The sequence below is a fragment of the Solea solea genome, chromosome 17 (assembly GCF_958295425.1).
Source record: "Solea solea chromosome 17, fSolSol10.1, whole genome shotgun sequence".
NCBI lineage: Eukaryota > Metazoa > Chordata > Actinopteri > Pleuronectiformes > Soleidae > Solea > Solea solea.
Window position 1 is genome coordinate 6,644,295 of NC_081150.1, and position 21,340 is coordinate 6,665,634.

At 41.7% G+C, this 21,340-nt stretch overlaps 1 protein-coding gene across 3 annotated transcripts in view; it reads right to left on the reverse strand.

The window, feature by feature from the left end:
• Window positions 1–21,340, reverse strand: part of LOC131443472 (kelch-like protein 29) — a 216,362-nt gene that overhangs the window by 142,064 nt on the left and 52,958 nt on the right. For all 3 annotated transcript variants that reach the window (XM_058613134.1, XM_058613132.1, XM_058613133.1), the window contains one exon: window positions 6,474–6,785. In XM_058613134.1, coding sequence (XP_058469117.1) covers window positions 6,474–6,746 — 273 coding nt within the window. In that variant the 5' untranslated portion in view covers window positions 6,747–6,785. The remainder of the gene's footprint in view (window positions 1–6,473; window positions 6,786–21,340) is intronic.

Genomic DNA, 21,340 nt, shown 5'->3' on the forward strand with positions numbered 1-21,340 from the left:
GGTAGGATGACAACGTGCATATTAGAAGCTAATAAATCAAATCTGGGAAGCGGTGTATGAAGACTGTTTACCTCTCTGCTCCTCGGAGAAAGACGGGGACACTTTAAAAACATCCACCACTTGTAATTTAGGTCTTTTTTGCGTCATAATTTGAGATAAAAATGCCAAGCGCCAACGAGCAAGACAATATCCTTGATTCTCCAGATACACGTTGTGATCAAGATTCGTGCTAAGCTATAACATTTCGGAATTATATGATGTAACAGGATGCATCATCAATTTATGTTTATCAGCATGAAGCCACAAACGGCAGGCTGGTGATTTTATGTCAAGCTGTGAAGCAATCACTTTTCTTGCAGCTATGTTTTGTGTTCTTGGCTTTCATCATAAATGAACATGGAATTTTTTTTTTTTAAGACCCCATGGAGAGGATGTCTGCTCTGGAAATGTAAAGTTTCATCTTATCTTGATGCCGGAGTTCCACTGTCTGATGGAACAATTCAAATCTTTTTCTCCTATCTGAGGCAAATTCAAAAGCAAGTCTCACCTGCCACTGAACCCTCCCCCCCCCCCCCCCCCCCGCCCCCCATCCTGTCTGCCACATCCAGCTTCCCCAGCCTGCGCCTTCTTAAACTTTAATCATCTCATATTCAATACCTTTCACAGCCACTCGTCACAAGGCTATACTGCTTTCAGAAGATTTCTTCCTCTTTTAGCCTCAACCTCAACACAGATACAGTGATTTCAGAATATCCCAGCCTGTTCGTTACCCGGCTAACAGAGCGGCGTTCACATGACAACTTTTTTTTTTTTTTTCCTGATGATCAGATTGGAAAAGCACAGAAAAAGCTAAATAGAAAAATAAAAAAAACAAAAGCGTAACCGGCACAAAGTCTCAATCATCCAATCACACCTTCGATTTACTGCAGTTACCTTTAAAACCAGAGCAAACCAGAACACACTTTCAGCTAATTTGTTCACCTTATAATGAAAATGACACAAAAGCCTGATACAATTATTATTTTTCTTTCCCCCTTTGTGGGGGTTTGGTGGTGGGGCTCCTTTCTTTTTTTCTGATTGTGTCAGAGTGAGGCCTTGACACCTGCTGTTCTCTGGATACCATGTTGTGTTGGCCCCAGCATGTGGTCTGCTCCAATCCATTGGCGAGCTGACTTTTCTGAAATCAATGACCAGCAAGACACAATGTGTGATTTTGTTTCAAGTCTAGCTGTATTGAATGTCAGCGCTTGGAAATTGTTTTCCAACTTTATTTTCTACCTGAGCTCCATAGAACTGAGAACTTCTTAAAAAAAATATCAGCTTTCAAAAACAGATCTCCTTCTGAACAAAAATATATACAGAAATACAGGGATTTCTAATTTAACATAATCACAGCTCTCGAATGAAAGCGTTGACAAAGGCGGCGGAGCAACAACAAAAGGTAATCATTGAAAGGTGGCGAGGATCTGACATGGGAAAGTGATATCCTTTCATCATAACGTGTTTGGAAAATAAGCAGTCAAAGGAAATAAACGTATAGAGCTTTATACTGAGACGTGTTCAGCAGAACAGAACATTTCATTTAGTCTTGTTGAGAAAAAGCACATAAATCGACTGTCAGCAGCAGGTATCACATTAAATCCCTATCAGTTGAAGATCAAACTGCATGAGGTATAATCTCTAAAGCTGCACTAACACTTCTTCTTGAGGATAGATTTTAATAAAAAAACATTAAGAGTAAAGTTCCTCCATCCCATTGTTTACCAATGCTTATGAGCCACTGAGGTTTTAGTGAAATCAGCATATTATTAACGACTATGATCTTCATCGGTGTCACTGTGTGAGACAGCGCTTCGTATCCCATTTCTCTAGCTCTGCATACACTAAAGCAAAACTTGAAACGCACGAGACTCGCCCCTGAGAATAACACCGTCTCCTTATGATCAGTACAACGCGGACTTGCTCGCTTTTAAATCAGAAAATCATCAAATAATGACAGAATGCAAAGGTAAACTCTCCTTCTATGCCGGATATTGAACTTTATGTTTTCAAATTCCCTGATTGCATCACAGCACTACACGACCTGACCAGAATAACAAAAGGCGCCCGGAAGAATCACATCTCACTTGTTTTATTTCCGACAACATTAACATAATGGCATGCCCGCAGGCTAAACAGATAGTTTATTCTGAAGAACAGAGACCAAATTCCACCAGCAAACATCAGGGAAATGAATAAAAACATACACGGGGGAAAAAAACAACAACATAGCAGCAAAAAAGCCATCAATATCAGTTTATTATTTTTTATATTAACTGTGTTTCGGGATTGGGTAAAGAAATTAAAAGGCCAACATTAATGTTCATAAATATCAGGGGAGCATGGATTAAAAAATTTACATTAATGTCGAGAAACCCACGTTTGAGTGGGTTATCTGTGGGAAGACACTTTCTCTGCAATGTTATGATAGATACAATCTCCAGCTTCATGTTTAAACTCCATATAATCCTTAATAACATTCAAGAACAGGCTGTAATATTAATGTTTTGGGGTTGTTGTTTTTAATGAGCAGGATACAGGCACATAATGTCTACTGGTGCCATTTTTATTCGACTTTATGTGGCCAACAACAAAACAAATATTATGTAACTACAAATTTGAGTTTATCCACTGCAGGTCTGAAACAACACGGGCGAGCTTCACTGTGGTAAAGTGTGGTTTGTTTTAGCAAACACGTGTGACCTTAAACATTTAATTACCTAGTGAGATGATCTGGATTCACTCTTTTAAAAAAGTGACACTCGACTTCACCGTATCAACTGGAAGGACAAGCTCTGTACATCAGCAGGAGACACAAATAGAAGTGTTTTTAATTACCGACATGGAGTCAGTGTCTGCGGTGACTCTATATCCATGACAACAGCACAAAAACATATATTAAAATGAATTAATGGCAGCGTTAAAAGTGTAGCTATAATCCACTGTTCCATGTGGTTACGTTTATATCATGACTCTGTATAAAGCCAGATGGTACTTTTCAACTCAGCATTTACACAAGAGCTGAACTATTTGGGGAAAATATCTAATTACCATTTTACTTTTGACAAATATTGAGTTTTTGTTTGTTTGTTTCTTTGCAATAACTCGTGCAATATGGCAGATATTAAGAAGATCCTTCCCTAGACGCCGTTCAGTCAGCCATATTCATGATTCTACCTTTCTCTTGCATTTGACAGTCCTTCTGTGAGGTATGTCAACATGGACCAGTCAGATTTTAAAGAGAGGAACACTCAGAGTCTAATCGCAGCTTTAATTATGCCATAGGGAAAGTTGCAGAGACCTGAAGAGCTGGTCATTACTCGCTGTCTGGCGTCCTCACTTGCCTTCTCTGTCTTTCTTTGTCATCTTCGATCAAAGCTGCTGGGGGTCACAAAGAGTCTGATGGGCGGATGCAGTGCTCTCCCTGTGGCCCTCATGTCTCAGCTCTGTCCATGGCTACACTAAAAAGCTGACAGGCTTTTATTGATCTCTACTTTTCGGAGACTCTCTTCATGGACACGGCGGCCCTAGTGGGGACATTGTCCACTTGAGTGTGTGTGTGTGTGTGTGACATATTCAATATTGCTGTGTATAAAACTTTAAAAGGGGCAATAATGGTGATCATGGAGTAAGAATTTTCTTCAATGGTAAAATGGGGTGCAGAGCAGGCCAGTGTTATCTGGTCAGTGTGACTGTGCTGGTGTTCCAAGTCTAAATCACTGGTTTAACCGCTTTACTTTATGAAATATGCAACATATCTGGGTTTATACTTTACCATTCATGGTTTCAGTCTCTCCTATACAAACAGTATATAGGGCTGTCAAAGCGTTAATCGATCAATACAGTTTGATTGATACAATCTTTGATTGAAGAATACAAAGAAAGACAGAGAAGGCAAGTGAGGACGTCAGACAGCAAGAAAGAACATGGAGATACGCCTCTATAGTAATAATGACCAGCTCTCCAGGTCTCTGCATCTTTCCTATGGCATAATTAAAGCTGCGATTAGACTCTCTTTAAATCTGACTGGTCCATGTTGCAAACCTTACAAAAGGACTGTCAAAAGTGAGACAAAGTAGAGAGGTAGAATCATGAATAAGGCTAACTGAGTGGCGTCTAGGGAAGGATCTGCATAATTTCTGCCATATACACTTTCCCACATATAGTGAACCCTAAACAAACGTGCAATCACATGCAAGGTAAGGCACCTAATTGCTCTGGCAGCCATTGAGTGATGACAATGGCCACAGTGGGAGTTTGCCAGACTTTGTCAGAATGTATGTAATTATTCAGCTCCACAAAAGGAAGGGCAGATGTGGTGCCAGAGCAGATTTACTGTGTCTACGGTCTCTGCATTCAGTAGGGTATATAATGATACACTTACAGGCTAAATTACCCAAGCATTGTTTACCTCTGCTCTTAGAGAACAGGCCCCACTGAGAACAAGAGACCAAGAAGGTGCTGGAGGAAAAAAGGCCCAGATGGATCTGCTGAAGTTCCAATTAAAGTAAATGATCTGATTGTGGAGAAGAGTGTTGAATAAAGACAAACAGTATCCATGGAAGCAGAGAGGCTGCAGACACAAGCTGTATGGGCCTAAATCAATGTTTTTTTCCAAACGTTTAATACGTTTAAAACCCAAGACGACATACCATCACGACCCAAATCACAATATAAATCATGCATTCATATCCAAAAAAGGATAGATTTTAAAGTACAACTCATAGTTTTAAAAACTTTAAATGGCCAGGCTCCATCTTACATCCCCGACACGCTCGCTGAATATAGACCTGACAGAACTCTGAGATCATCAAACAAAGGTCTCCTTAACATTCCAAGAATACATTCAAATTCAGTGTATGGTGTTTTCAGCCACTACGGTCCTGCCTCTCGAGAACTCTCTGTCTTGTGAAGTCAGATGTGTTACCTTTAAAAAGCAAACTTAAAACATATTTGTGTTCACAAGCTTTTCTAGTCAGGTTAGGGGCAGAGTCGATGAAATTATTCTTCTTTCTGCTCCTTTTCATTCACGACATGGTTTTTTTGGGTTTTTTTTGTGAATGAAATGAAATAAATAAACTAAACTAAGGTGAGGTTTTATTACTTTTCTTGGTATTATTGTTGTATTCTTTGGGTTTTAATAATTGTCTTCTCGTCTCAAGCACATTGAGTCGACACTTGTTGTTTGAAATGTGCTGTGTTGTGCAATATAACATCTCTGACCAGTTTTACTGCTGTTTCGGTAACAAACAAAATCTGTTATGTATAATTGTATTAGTATTAAGTATTTCTGAAAATATATGCACATTAATACTTGATAATTAAATGCATTCAGACAGGGTTAACCGATTGTGTATTATTATTACTATTATTATGCATATTAGTTCAATTACTCCTTACTAATGTGATAGGTGGGCCTGCTTGGCTTTAACTACATTGCTTTAACATCTGTTTCCCAATTCACAATGTAAATGTAAAATATTTCTTTATAATATTATCTTGGAAAGAGGCAAACGAGACATTACCAAGAGATAATGTTTGAAAGTAATGCATTTTTAGTCAATCTTAAGTAAAAGGCTGGAAAACAATTAGCTAATTCATTTGTTGACCCAAGAAAGATCTTGCCAGACTCATCTATGGGACCTGACCCAAATGACTGCAGTAAATGATGGCTATTTCAGTCACTCCAGACCTCATTAAAAGTGTATTATTTATTTGGACTCAGTTAATTTCACAAAGAAACACAATCTTTGCACATGCGGTTGCAAGAAATATATATATATATATATATATATATATATATATATTTTTTTTTTAAATGTCTGTAATGTTAAAAGACTCATGTAATGATGTGGACCACTATCTTTGTTTATTTGGAAAAACACCATCTCTTGCTATCAGTTCTGATGGCAGCACCCATCCGAGCTATTGTCAGAGGTCATATACATAATGAAAGAGGAAATTACTGAGGAGGCAATGGCAGGGACAAGCCTGTCATGCAGCACAGGGAGAAAATGAAGATGGAAGAAAAACGGTTTTGCCAAGAATAGAGCAGAGCATAGAGAGAAGCAACATTGGAGGGAGGGAAAGGGCCAAAAGTGCAGGAGGGAGCACACGGAGAGCGAGGGAGAGAGAGAGAGGGGGGGAGAAAGTGGAGGGGCTTGAAGTTGAACCATGAAGACAGGCTTCTCAGTAACTTGGACAATGCAGAACCATTCAGAGAACTGGAAGACAACGAGAGAGAAGGAGACTGCAGGGCTTCAAAGCAGGGGGAAAGTTGGCCATCATACTCAGCTGGGGGAGTTTTCATAAATTAAAAGGTTTTCAAAGGGAGAGACAAAGACTAGAAAGGAACTTGACAGAGCAGGAGGAAACACTGACAGGTTTCCAAGACGAGGAAGAGGAGCAGGTGTCACTTTGGAAGAGGCTCTTACCTTGGCCGATGCCGAAGCAACTGATCCTGCTGCCGTGATGCCTCGCTTGACCGCTATGTCGCTGCTGGATGTTGTCACGGCAACTGTAACTGGGGTGGGAAGGAGGGAGGGAATGACTGGGAGGGGAAGGAGTCCCGGACGGTTGTTGCCATTGACAACGGCAGAGGCACAGCTATGATTGGCTCCTCCATTGTGGAGGCCAGACGGACGGATATCTCTCCGCTCCCAGGGTCCCCGATAGTCCCTCTCAAAGCGGTGGTGGTGGCGTGACATCACTTCCTCTTTGTCTCAGAGGGAACAACGGGGGCAGGCCTGCAAGAAATGGAAAGAAACGGGGGAATAAGTCAGGTTGAATTTCTTTTGTATGAAATCAATGCAAATGGCGGCAAGAGACACAGATACAAAGGACAGGTTTTAAAGACAGAGACAATCTCGGTAGCGAGCATGTCGACGTGAAGGTGTAAATGCTCACAACATCGGCTCCCGCTGCACCTGACTGACATGAACACACCGCAGCTCATGTGTTGCCTCTAATTCCTATTTTCAGTCATTAACGAGGGCTGCGACAAGAGGGAGAGAAATGAGCACCGCTGAGCAGGTCTGCAACAAACACCATCAGTGCCAGCACCATGAGGAGCAAGATTTGCCACATGAAGCGTTTGGGTTCAACAACGAGAGGTTATAACAATACGGGCGAGCCAGGCGCAGACAGGTGCAGGCTCTTCACATTGTCCTGAGGACAGTGCACCAGTATCACGACCTTGTGGTCAATACTCATTCATCTGAATAGATAAATACCCTTGCAATTACAGCTCATCTCATATATCTAATGGCTGTTTAATTCAATCAGATTGTCCTTGAAAGGCATTTGAGGGTTTCCCCCCCTTTTCAACTACAGCAGGCTGTAACAGGCTAAAAGGCAGCAGAGAGCTGGGATTACATCAGTATGGGGTATGGCACTATTGTGTAGCATGAGCAGTGTATCACTCTATATTATATCATAAATCAAAGCCGTGAAAGATCTGAGTAGTGAAATCCATCACTGAGGGGTTTTTGTAGAGCATTGTACTCCTCCTCACCAAAGGCACGTTATGCTTCCCAAGCCCTTGATAACAGATGAAATAAATAAATAACAACCTCAAACCAGGTTCAGCAAGCCCCATGCAAAATCCCCTGGTCTGTGAGGAGGAAATGACAGCAGATGATAAGTCTTTATTCTGCACACTGGGGTCTGTCATGCTGCTTCTTTGACTCACAGAGGAGCAAACGCCTTGAAATGCCGAGCCTCGCTGTGTGTGTCTCCGCGAGAGTGAGTGTACAGAGGGAGTATATACTACAACTGAATGATTGTGTATGTGCGTCACGTTTTGACAGGTTGTAATGAGAACATGCTTGTCCAGAACTCCAGTGTACTCTGCGAGCAGGCTGTTGGAAATGAAAGGTTTGTTACAACGCTTTCATGCAAGCAATACATCTTGCAGCCTGAGGTGGGAGCACTGGCCCCACTGTAGGTTCAGCTGCTGTGACCATCCAATTGTTTACCCAGTGAAACATTCACCCCTTCATTTGACACTCTCGCTCTCTGTTCTGCCCCTCCTTTCACTCCATTTCTTTTATACATGTTGTTCCACTTTTCAACACCCTTTGTTTAATTCTCTCTCGTACAAGGTCCACTCTTTCAGCAATAACCTTTCCCTCTCCACGGTGACCCCTTTTAATAACCTCAAATTTTCCAAAAGTAGACGCTTGTATTATCTCAAAAACATATTTGAAACGGACGGAAACAAGGTGCTGGTCCAGTGGAACAGTGGCAGAGTTGGTGCAAGGTAATATCCTCTTATCTGCCATGCTCCACACCTCAGCTGAGAGAATAAAAAAAAAACTGCCAGAAAATTCTTTCACATAAAAACAGAGAGAGAAAAAATAAAAGGGACATTATCTTCACAAAAGTTAGAATTGGGGGCACAGTGCATTTGGATTTACAGTTCTTGACAATTTATTTTTATCAATCCTTTTTTTAGATGTGGAGTGGTGTAAATGGTCACTGAGCTTCAAAGTTTATACTCGCAGTTTTCTGCAAGGCATTCTAGTTTGTCTATAATCCTCCAGGAACAAGGACACATTGTGGAATAAATCTTATAGAGTATGCAGAAAAAGGCAGCGGGTGTAGTTTACAAGTGCCCACACACAACCTTCAGCGAGGCTGCAGTGTGCAGTTACAGTATGTGGCTCATCTCCACAAGACATGATCTGAACATCATGGTAAGTTAGCCATCTATAGTGCACGCATGAAAGTTTGAATCAATGTGTTCCTTTTAGAAAAAAGGACGAGGAGAGCAAATGAATCCGTTTGTAATGTATATTCTGATATTATTATTATTATTATTAGTTCTTTCAGCAGGTTGCATGTCATGATGTATCGGCATATTCTTTATTTAGGTGCTAAAACACACGGTAAGTACATACAATATTGTTTCTGCACTTCCCAGAGCTCTCTCTTCTTTAGATTTAGACTTTAGTCTATTTCTTTCTATGTCCATGTGATCCAAAGCTGCCTGCATAATATTCAGGTCTGGACCCTGTGGAGGGCAGTCCATGATCCAAAATAAAACAATTTCCAACTCAGGCCCTTTCCAGACATAATGTCTCCTCTTGAGTATCCAGTTTGCTGATTCCCCTTTGAGAGCGGCCTTGCTGCTGCAAAATGATGATTTAATGACTTTTAATGACTGATCGAATTCTACAATATGTGGCATTTGAATGGAATATGAGTTTAACCTTTGGAAAATGTGTACGTCAAGCATGTCTTGAAGAAACTTCACTGCACTGTGGCCATTTTCAACATTAAATAGTACGAAAAACATAAATATATATATATACTGTATATATATATATATATAGATGTTACATTAATTATACAAATGTTGTTAATGAGTGTGCCAGGAAGTCACACTTCACACTTCATAAATTAGCATGTAGAAGCAGCTTTTCCTGTGTTTTTTAATACTGCATACATACTGAATAATTATATTAAATATAGTTTGAGCAATGCTAAAACAACAAATCTAATGGTATCGTGACAATGGGTGACGGTGCCGCAATGAAGGCAAAAATATCCCTACTGCCATGTGATACATTATGTGTGAAAAGTCTGTTTTGGGATGTGTCACACAGAGGGAGAACCCTGTGACCTTGTAACATCTATGAGATGAAACTTTTGTATATGCCTAACCTGCCATGTTATGTTTTTAAATATACATACTCCTCCAGCATTTACCATTCCTCCTGGACTTGTGAGCATGCTGGGTTAATTAGGGGAAACTTAGATTTAATTAAATGAAACAAGTCAAAACTAAGATGCTTTGCAGATTAAATGGCCTTTGAACTTCGGATACTCCCACTTGATATTATTTAATGAATGCAGCCTTGCTCTTTGATTTACAGTAGTGCCCACAAGGGCCTAACCCACACCGAGACATGAAATAGGCAACTTTTAATATCTCAAAATTTTTTACATCCTCAACCCACATCACAGTACATCTTATTCCTTCATTAAAAACTGGCGTGGGCCGCATTTAGCAGTGTATACATACTGTATGACTAATGCTGTTGATTTCATACTGAGAGAGAAGCCTCTCACATTACCACACTTAAAATTCTCTCACTTACTAACTTACCCAAGTGGCATTTTCAGCATCTTGACACTAGATTTCAATACGTGCACAATCCTCCAAGTGAACTGTCATCCTTCCTGCTATGCATGTCAGCGTACCGCGTAACCTGAGGCGAGCAACCGATCCCCGCAGAGCAAGTGTCATTGACACAAACGCGACTACATTCGTGGCCCTTGGTGAACAGGAGGATTTAAGATATTAATTGCAAATTAATACCAATTTCTGCAGCGCCTTTTAAGTCTGCTGCTCATGCATGTGTATGCGTACGCACGGGCTGGCACAGGCTCACGTCACCTGGAGGCTGAGAGTGCGTGTGCTGTGTTTTTGTGTCAAGAAGTGAAAAAAAGAAATGTTGCTCTCAGAGGTGCCTGTGGAAACCAACACCCAACACACCTGTGGACTCTGCCAGACCAGATAAACACTTAAATACATCACATCTCCAATGACACTTAGCTCTGCGTTTCCCTGCTCTAGGGAGAAGGTGCCAATAAAGATTTGCCCATTTCCTTTCACATCCAATGAAGTCACTGTCAGCCCCGGACAAGACAATGGTCTTTCAGAGGAGAGACGATAACCTTTGCTGCAAGGCTTGCATATTAAGCCAGCCTTTTAAAGAGCCTTTTCACTTTTATAAGGAACGTATGACAGTATTTCAGTCATACCCTACAGCAATTAATGAGGCTCTTCAGCTCTTGCACTCCTGTCAGCCTATTAATAATCTCACCAGAAGGTATAATTTTTCCACACCAAATACTGTTTTCTCACTCTGGCTCTTACTGAAATAACAGCTGATGAAGGAGAATCCTTTGCTCAAACGTGAAAATCTAAAGAAGTGATTAAAAATCACTAATCCTCTGGAAGCCCAGACAGCAACAGGAAGGCTCTGTTTTCCAGTACAAACACAAAAAATAAAAATACAAAATACCGTGTCAGTGATCGAGTCTAATGAGCTGAGTGATGGGCTGACTGGCATCTCCATTGTGTTGTCAGTCAAATTATGAGCTAAAAGCAATCAGCTTCAGTGGAGGAGGAGTGAGTGTGGTACGCCGGGGCGTTTTTTTGACTCTCGTTTCCAAAAAATCAGCTATTCAAGAGCTGCTGTTGTGCCAGAATGTTCCACATGAAAGTACAAAAGTGAGATGATGTGGGGGGGGGGGGGGAAGCAGATGTTAAAAAAGGAAGAGTGGTGAAGGAGCAGAAGACGAGAAGTAAGAGTACGTCCATGAGTGGGCGTGCACTAACGTCACTGACATCATCGGGAACGCTTCGTCATCACCATGGAGACGCCACGCATATTCGTGGACAAGTTGTGGCACAATGTGTTGCACATCAGGAGCATTCCATGACTTATGTTCCCAAACAACAGCGTGGTTAGGGGTGATTAGCCAAAACAAAAAGTTGCCTGGCAGGTGGGAACGCTCGAGTCACGCACCCTTAAGAACAGCATCTGTCACTCAGAGGCGGCTCGCAGCGTGTCGGGTGTGTGTGTGTGTGTGACTGAGCCGTGTTAACAAAGCCATGCGGGAATACGCAGGGAGCTGCAGATAGATGTGAGGAAAGAGGGAGCGTAACAGATGGACAGAACGTGGCAGCAATGGAGAGACAGTGAGACGGCGTGAACGGAAGAGACAAATGAGACATTACATATCAGCCGTGTGTATGAAGCCCAAAATAGATGGAATGGTGTTAACGGTGGGATCAAGGAGGGAAGGGTGGGATGGGTTGTGTCATCCTGGGGTGTGATGTTTGCTGTGCTGGCACATTCCCAACACTTAAAACCTCCAGCTCTTCCACCTGCGACAGATACTCCCAGAGTGTGTGTGTGTGTTTGTGTGTGTGTGTGGGGTACTTACATTGACCGAGTGACACACACACACACACACACACAATATACTCATGGGTCTGTGCTAATAATCAATTCGTCCATCAGCAAGTTTGATGGTACAAATGAGGGCCAGCTACAGCAGGCATGCTGTAACTTTACAAGGACAAGTTATTGCTGTAAATGAGCTGCCCAGTGGGACCGGCACATTGACAGCCAAACACACACACACACACACACAAGGAGCGAGAGAGAGTCACAGGTGCACGTGCCTGCCCACACGCACAGCAGCACATATAAAGCAATATAAATGCACAGCAGTAAATTTGCTGACAGTTCCTCCAGGACAACAGAGGTATTCATCCAGATATTTAAATAATGAGAGAGACTGGTGGTACAGGAATAGCCCAAAGCAATGTGAGCCAGAGTCACAGGCTTTTTAAATTCTCCTCCTCGAGTAGACAAATGATGAAGACACTTTCCTAATTTGGATGTTGCATATTTCAGGCCATGTACTGTAGATAAGTTAGTGGCATGGGGAACACATATTAGACGAAAACAAATGTAATTTGCTTATTACAAATAGCAAAAAATTAGGAGCCAAGCTTAAATTCAACTAAACATGCTGACATTCAAAAAAGCATTAGATTACAATACAATACAAATGTACAAAGAAATGAAAATTTCCATCAAGCATCCAGGTTGTTTAAAATGAGGGATGGTCAATACAGTCTAGGAGGAACATTCATATTTATTAAAACCACAGACTTCTCTCAGTAGGGGAATCAAACTGTGGAATACTTGTTTTAGAAATCCAGTACACTGAATAGTCTCAAGAAAATGAACTTAATGGAAATATGTTAAAAAGACTGACACAAGCTTACATGGCCATCACCTTGTTTTTGTTAAAATGATGATTTTGTAAGGTAAGGTAAGGCGGTAAGGTGTTTTTTTTAAGTATTGATTGATGAAGCAAGCCAATATGCCAGGAAAGAACCTGGGCTTCCAGAGTATTTTTAGCATTCCCTCTTCAAGGCATGATACAGGAGAGACCTAATTGATGTTCCAGAAGAAGGAAAAAGCACAAAAACAACAGAGCAGACGCGAGAGGGAAAGTAAACACAGGAAAAGTAAAGTGGAGTTCTGTGTCTGTCTCGTGAGCGGAGACAAGGTGTGGGGGTTGCATCTTCAGGGAGATAAACGCAGTTACCTGCTGGCATGGAAACGAACAAGCCTTTTGTTGAGATTGATTCTTAGCATTAGTAGGTCCAATTAATCCCAGTGGGTTGAGGGAAAATTAGCACTTTGCTATAATTCATACATCTCATTAGTGGTCAGAGTAGAATCCAGAGACGCACGGTGCCATCAGCAATGCATCATAAAAACACAGAATGTCTCAAAACAGCAGCCCAGGCACCAGTCCGACTGAAAATAGCTCCTCTTTTAGCAAATTATTAGAGGCATATAGGCTAGTTCTAATTAATCAGCGACTTTAATGGGACGACTGGGGGGCATTTGACACGCAAATATGCCTGAACCGCAGGGTAATCACCAGTCATTCTGAACAAATCTCCAACTAATCTGAATACAGCACCTCACATTTCCTAATCTCACACTGCCTATTAGGTATTTCCACAGACACTTCAAAGGGAGACGATAGTGAGATGACACTACATTAATCTGACACCTTGATAGATGCAACACTGGTGAGTGGCGTGCACACACTGACTCAGTTTGCCTAAGAATCACACTTACTGATCATCTTCTCTTTGATAAATCGCGCAGGCAAAGGTCAAATCATTCAAAGTGGAAAGAAAATGGATAATATGTGTTTGATTTACAGAGAGAAGAGAAATAAAAAGGAACTGAGGCTATGAGGGTTATTTTTTTCTTACGATTAAGAAATATTGCATAAACCTGCACTACTGACAGCACACTCCTCAGTGTGCATCAGCACAATACTTTTAGAGGAGCATTAATAAGTAAAACTTTCTTCAAGTCTTGAAAATAGCAGAGTGTCAGTGTGTGTGTGTGTGTGTGTTTGTGTGTGTATACTACATGATGCAATGATTTCCAAGCCACGTGTTTAAAGTAGTCCAAACACCCAGGGTGTGATGTTACTTTTGCATGACGAAAAAATATGAGCCGACAGTCATTTTTCAGTTTAACAAAAAAAAAAAATTATAATAATAATTCTCACTGGCACCTGTGCAGAAAGAAATGACCACAGTGTTGAAAAATACAGCACTGACTGAGTTAGTAACACCCTGCCAGTGTTTGGCTGTCAGTATCCCAGGCATGTCATTAGCCTGAGGAACAGAGAGGCAGCGCTACCTCTACCGCTGCACACCGCACGCTGCCGCTGAGTTAATTAAAACACTGACTTTCAACAAAACACCACATTATCACAATGGCAAGACATGAAGCTGGAGAAAAACCCTGGGGGCAGTGTGCACACTTTCCCCATCCAGCTTTTCTGCATGCTTTTTTCTGCAGGGTGCGGGAGCATCAGATTTCCAGACGCCGTTCACGCCGCATGTGTGTGTGCTTGAGTTAAAGCGTGTAAGAATGCATGCACGTGTGCTTCTCGTATGTGCGCATGTGTATTCTCTTTGGCAGCTGTTGCCGTCTCTCCCGTCGCTGCATCCCTTTTGCAAATGTCTTTGTTCTCTAACAAAAAACCAACAACAACATCAAAACCCACACCACTCGCTGTTGATCCTGCGCACACAAACACACAGTGAGGCTCGCAGGCCTATACACACACCGATAAGCGCAGGGCAGTTTGAACTAAAACCTGACACATCGAATGGGCTTCTGCATCAATGCACCGCGCGTAGTTCAGCTTTGCTAGCGGGACACGGGGCAAGTGCAAGAATAGTGACTTAATTATCTAAATGGCTGCAGCGGAGATTACTGAGGGCAGTGAGCATCCATCTCTTTCAACACCACCGGCTTAGAGTGCACGGCCAAGCTGGAGGAGAGATCAAGAGATATAGACATCAATAACAGAGACAGAGCGGCAATGAGAGAGTGAAAAAGAGACCAGGAGAATTGAACAAGAGCAAAAGACAGGAGACAATGTGGAAGAGAGCAGGAGGAGGGAATAGTGACAGTGATTTACAGCGGAGGCGTTTTGCGAGCTGACTGGCCCATAAAAGCTGCCACGGCATGAGGTTCTGCGGCTGCATCCTCAGCTACAAAAAGTTCGCCGGCAGCAGGGATCATGACATCAGCCCTATCGCTATGGAGATACCATGCACATTTTTCGATTATTCTCTTCCTGTCATTACCATAGAGATGCTCCAGGGCTGGATTATATTTTGACCCCCCCCCCCCCCCCTTCCCTGCAAAGCGATAAAAAAAGCCCTATCTAAAAAAAGGTCTATCCCTCCCTTACATGTGTGCACGTTGTTGACTTCTGCATGGCCAGGCGGTTACAGAGGTCATCCTCAAACTGGAGAGCTTCAGGTTTGATCGGTCGGTGTCCTGAGACTCCTCGAGCAAAACATTTAACCCCTACCTTCTGTACAGGCCCCACCACTGCTGGCTGGTTGACCTTGCAAAACAACCAGACGGCAAGAAGAGAATTTCCATCTGCAGACTGAAGAAAGTATTATTGTACGAAAATTTAAACCAAAAAAAGAAAAAAAAAAAAGACATTTACTGTGAGCGTTCATGTGAAGCACTCTCCTTCAAGACTGTAGGAGTAGAAAGGAAATTTATGAAGAATACAGTTCCACCACCACCCAAGACATCACATTCCTCAGCATAATATATTACATTTCTCTATTAAATGTTCGTGTTAAGTTTTCACTTTAGAGGAAATGACAGCTTACACAGCCAACATTTCCCGTAGATAGTCCCTCGGTATTCAGGCTTTAGTTCCTGACAGGGGGCATGGAGTAAAAGAAAGCATACTTATGATTGGAAAGCTCAGTGGTTTGGATCCCCAGACTGTGTGTGGAAACAGAAAAGTGAACAAATAAGCCTTTCTTTCTTCAACAGCTAATGTCAATGAGCCACTGAATGAGATTTACTGTACTAAGACGTCGCTAAGTTTTGGCTGAATTCTCTGTAACACAAATTTAGCTCCATTCAAGTTCAAGGCCAGCCAGTGATTTAGAGCTTTGCTCAAGAACACCTCAGCAGTGTGAATCTCTGGGAAATAGGAACCAGGTCCTCTGGGTGAGGGATGGTCCGTCCAAACAATACCTTGCTTTCCCCAAGTGACCCCCTAGACAACAGTAACACCCGAGCTCCGCTGCTCAGCTCCCTAATGACAACGTGTAGAACCGTGGGGGGGGAGAGAGTAAACAGTAAATCAGCCTTCCATCTGAAATGCAGTGCGAGAATAAATGAAACGCTGACAACAAATGAACAGACCGACACTTGTGGAACCCCAATTTCAAAAACAATAATGCTGATTTATCATGCATGTAATGGCACACCAATTCATTTGTTTTCAAAGTTACTGACTGTCAATGAGTGCTTGTGTTTTCCACTGAGTTTGTGGCATCTAAAAGGAAATGTAATCACTTCACTAAAAATACATCGAGTGGTGTTCAGATGAAGTTTAGCCTCATGAGAGGATCAGGACCTACATGAAACAGTACAGGGGAATATCCAGTAAATAAAAAGCTTTGGGAGTCAAAGATTACAGTGAAACCAGAAAAAAAAAAAAGAGAGTTTCCTAAACTAGTCAGATCCAACACTTTGTAATGTTTGTATCAATGACAGAGCCTCGAGTCAAGTGGTCTTTATATTTCCCTTCGAAGCGCAGACACACAAGTATCACAGCTCACATAACACATGCATTTATGAAGTACACATCCTTAAATTCCCCTACTCCAAAAGACATAAACACTTTCCCCAACTCAAGTACCCATACATATACACAAACCCAGAACAGTGCTGTCTCCCTGATTAAGCCAACGCCATCTGCTAGAGTCCCCTGTCACCACTGATGGCTGCCACTCGTCCAGGCCAGCGACAGGCCGAGCCAGAAACCCCCCCAGTGTGATCCAACGGCACTTTAATCTCCTCAAATCTCAACCTTTTCAAAAAGGGCAGCTGCCACGGTAACCTCGGTGCAGTTGTTGGAGGCAACCTCCCCGCGCATCTCTAAAACACACGATTCTATCACTTTGGCCTCAGACGACAAGAAGAACAAAAGGACAGGAGAGTGTATTTCTCTGCACTTGTCTCACGTCCATGGGTGCTTTCTCTAAAAGCCATCCTCTGTCTCTGTCTCACTCTGTCATTACATATGTGTATGAACACAGTGGCCTTTCAGACACACGCGCTGAATGGCGACGCAGCCTGGTCCGGCCCATAGGAGCTGTTGGCAAAGTATAGATTAATGGCCCAGGAGACGACCGAGGCAAGTGGAATGAACAAATAGAGAGGCCCCTGAAATGACTGAAATGAAAAAAAAAGGGGGGGGGGGGGGGAGGGAAAGAGAGGTAATGATGAGGAGAATGAGGTGTGCATTGAATTGTACGAGAGGTACCATGTCAGGGAATGTGGTCTGCACACTGTATAGTTTTATATCCCTGTCACACTGACAGAATGAATTAAATATGATTGGGTCAATGTGTGTCATCCTCTCAACCTTAGTTGGATGAGGCACAGACATTGCCCAGATTTAGTAAACTGCCATCTCCATTAGGGGAGGAAACTTCATGTAAATTCAACCCAATTTATCAAAATAAAAAGTGACATCAGAGGAGAAATGTAAGAGAAGGACGTCCCAAGTGGACAGAATGCTCATCTTTTTTTTTTACGTAGCACTTGTTTATTTTTCAATTATGCATGACTGTACCTCAAGGTAATTGTGTAGATAAGCAGCGATGAGTTTGCGGACTGAAAACTGACAGCTGTGTTATAAAGATGGCGTAAAATTTTACTAGAACCACAACAGTTCAACAAATTGTCAGAATGAGAGAAAATGAATTGGTAACACGTTTGAGTGTGTCAATCTGCTAACGCGCTGATGTTTGTCATTATGCGTCTGAGCAGCCTCACGCAGACCGAACGCTTCTGTGCTTTTGACATCTCTCTAGGTTGCAACAGTTGAAATAAAGAAATACATTTTTTTTTTTTAAAAAAAAGGTACCTTTTATGCAGTGACACTATGTCACAGCCGCCAGGATCTTCTGAAGATTGGCAGATATACATGGAAGGGTGCAAGCAAAAAAAAAAAAAATAAATGGTTGTGTCCAAAGACGGGGTTTGTGTGGAATGGCGCTCACAATTGTCAAGTGCCAGCCATACTTCCTGCCAAGGGATTTACAACAGTGTATCTATGAAAAATGTACAGCTGCAGCAACAAGCTGCACAACCCGACAAGAGTTTTCTTTGTGGCCAACAAATGTTTGGCTGCAATTACATGTCAAATAATACACTGGTTCTGATCTATATCAGAAACCTGGAGTTTACCAGGAAAAACATTGATTCCATGGTCCTTTTTGTGAAAATGTTGGTTTAGTGGTATATTAAACAAACCTAGTAAAACAAGTCATCTTTGAGATGTGTGAAACCACAAACGTGGACCTCATGGTGTCACAACATTTAAGGATGTAACGATAAAATGCATTCAGCATGTCAGAACAATGCATTTCTAATGAAATACGATATCTCATTCTCCGTATATTTAAGGATATAGAGTTTTGGCTCTGGGTAACTGCATTGGGCATTTTTTAAGTTTTTAATACAGTTTAGGCAGTAAATAAAAATGATGTTTTTAATAACCTCCAGTTTAACTGATAATCTTAAACTTGACTTCAGTGCTTGCTCACTCATTCATTGATATTAAACAAAAAGGCACATCAGAGTGTATTTGTAGTTTTATTTTAGAATTTTTCTTAAACCTGTCTTGAAAAACCATCCAAAGACCACTGTCCCACAAACATGTAATGCCTGCTTTGTTCATATTCTAACCTATATGGCTGTTTAAATAAATGAAGTGCACTGACCATAGCAGATATTTTACAATCGGAAAAAAAAAAAACTTTCCTTCTTGCACATTCTTTGTGTCTCTTATTTCCACTCCACACTTTGTCCCTTCCCTCCCTTACCCCTGCCTCAGCTGTACTCTCACACACACACAATCAGACAGCGAGAGAGAGGGAGAGGGGGAGAGCGAGTGGTGGAGTTTGGCGACACACATAGAGATAGCGGAAGCGAAGTGAGAGATAAAGAAGGGGAGAAAGCAGAGAAGCAAGAGGAGGACGTGGAGAGACGGCGGAGGAGGAAAATGAGAAAGCCCAGTAAGATGCAAGTTGAAACACACACACACACATGCACATGTCCTTTAATCAATATGGTGGGCGCATAGCCCCATGGTAAATCACTGTCCTGGCAATAAGAGAGAGCAGCTACAATCCCTCTTTTTTAATATGTTGCCAGAGTGTCAGTGAGTGATAGATATATATATATATATATATCTATATATATAGATATATATATATATATCTATATATATATATTGTGGAAGAAGAAAGACAGCAAGTGGGGGTTTTGTGTGTGTGTGTGTGTGTGTGTGTGTGTGTGTATGTACTGAGGGGCTGTGATCTATGGGGCTGGATAGTTGGTCCGCACTCGGATAAAAGAGGGGAATCATGATTAGGTTGGGTAAAGTGTCCATGCTGGATAGAAACCATATCTGGCTCAAGAGCCTGTCCCCTCTCTCCCCTTTCTCTCTCTCTATCCCACAATCCTTCTTATCATGTCATTTCCCATGAGTTCTCAATGCATCAAAAGCTGCCCTCCTCAAAACAGGAATTCACTATTACATGACAGAGAGAGAGACAGAGAGAAAAAATTCCATTACAGGCTCAAAACTATTATTCTTATCATATCTTCTGGTCTCATCGATTAAGAGGATATTGAAGGTCAGACAACTTTTCCACCTTGGTCCTACAACCTATCTGCTTGTCATCATCCACAGAGCCACCAGATTACACAGTGCCCCTGCACGCTGACCTTCACTTAACTATCTGACCACATGTCACCTCATCCACCATGTCATTTATTGACTTGATTCCATCGTGCTCAATTTCATCTTTGCCGGCTGTGTTTGAGGCATTTTGGCAAATGTTGTTACCGTAAACGAGAGCAGGTTCTCAATTGACTTGGGTCCCCTTGAAAGTGGTGCTAAATAAGTAATGGGGCGTCTCATCTGCTTTGGCTAGCCAGTAGCTGTATGGGTTACAGTAAAGGGAGACTGATGCAAGCGCAAATGGAGATAAATGTATGAGCTAAATGGAAGCGCCCGATTGGCCTTTGAGGAGGCCCAGTGACATATAACATCAATACAGAACTGGACAAGTGTCAGAATGTCCGTCGATTCTAGGTAGGGTGCAAGATACTGATAAATGAAGCATCCTTTTACTAATACCCACTGACTCATTTTAACATTTAACAGCTATCACAGTATCACCAACAGTTAGTTGGAACACAATTTAAGGAATTGACAATGAAATGAGTAATGACAGTCTGGAGAAATAGCTTCTCAGAGGAAATTCCCTTTCACTGTCCAAGGCTAAAAAATTCAAACCCAAAGATGTGACTTCAGTTTCACAGTTGAAGAAAGAAAGGACAAAGTACACAATTGCAGGCTAAACCCAGCACAATAGGATCAAATCAATGTATGGAAAGAGTTGTGGTCAATCATTTGGTAACTGTTCATAATACCGGAGCTCTAGTCTGTTTTGTTTTCTTTGTACAATAATGAAGTGCAAGTCACAAACTCAGCCTTTGGTCAGCCTCAGATAAGCAGGAACAACACATTCTCATCCAAGGTATTTCATCCAAGGGGTTTTAATTGACTCCAATGTAAACCCACTGGCAGTGCATTTAGGCACTCAGAGAAGGGGTCAAACAAAAGTCAAGGCAACGCTGACAGTGACAGAGTGGCGGTATATGACGCTCTCAGAATGAGAACAGGCTAAATTAGACAGTCAGAATATTCCACCGTGTTGAGGAACTCATTAAATGGTGTGCGGACAGTGCCCTTTTTATTAATCAGACTAAGACAAAGGACACGTGGCCTCATGTGGAGGCAACAGAGTGTTTGTCCAAACGCTCCCCTATTCTGATTCATGATCAGCCAGTTGAAACAGTATCAGAATTTAAATATTTAGGAAAACCTTTTTGATTGCACTTAAAAGTAAAGCATTTGTATCTTATCTGAAAGCTGAGTTTGTATAACGTAAGTTAGGATATTTTAGAAAACTGTTTATATGTCTTGTTGAATGTGTTTTGAGCATCAAAGAACAAAAACATATTCCCAATTCCCAACATGGCCAGTAAAATGATAGGGAAAGAGTAACTGTATACAGTATATATTAAACAACAATGTGGATTTT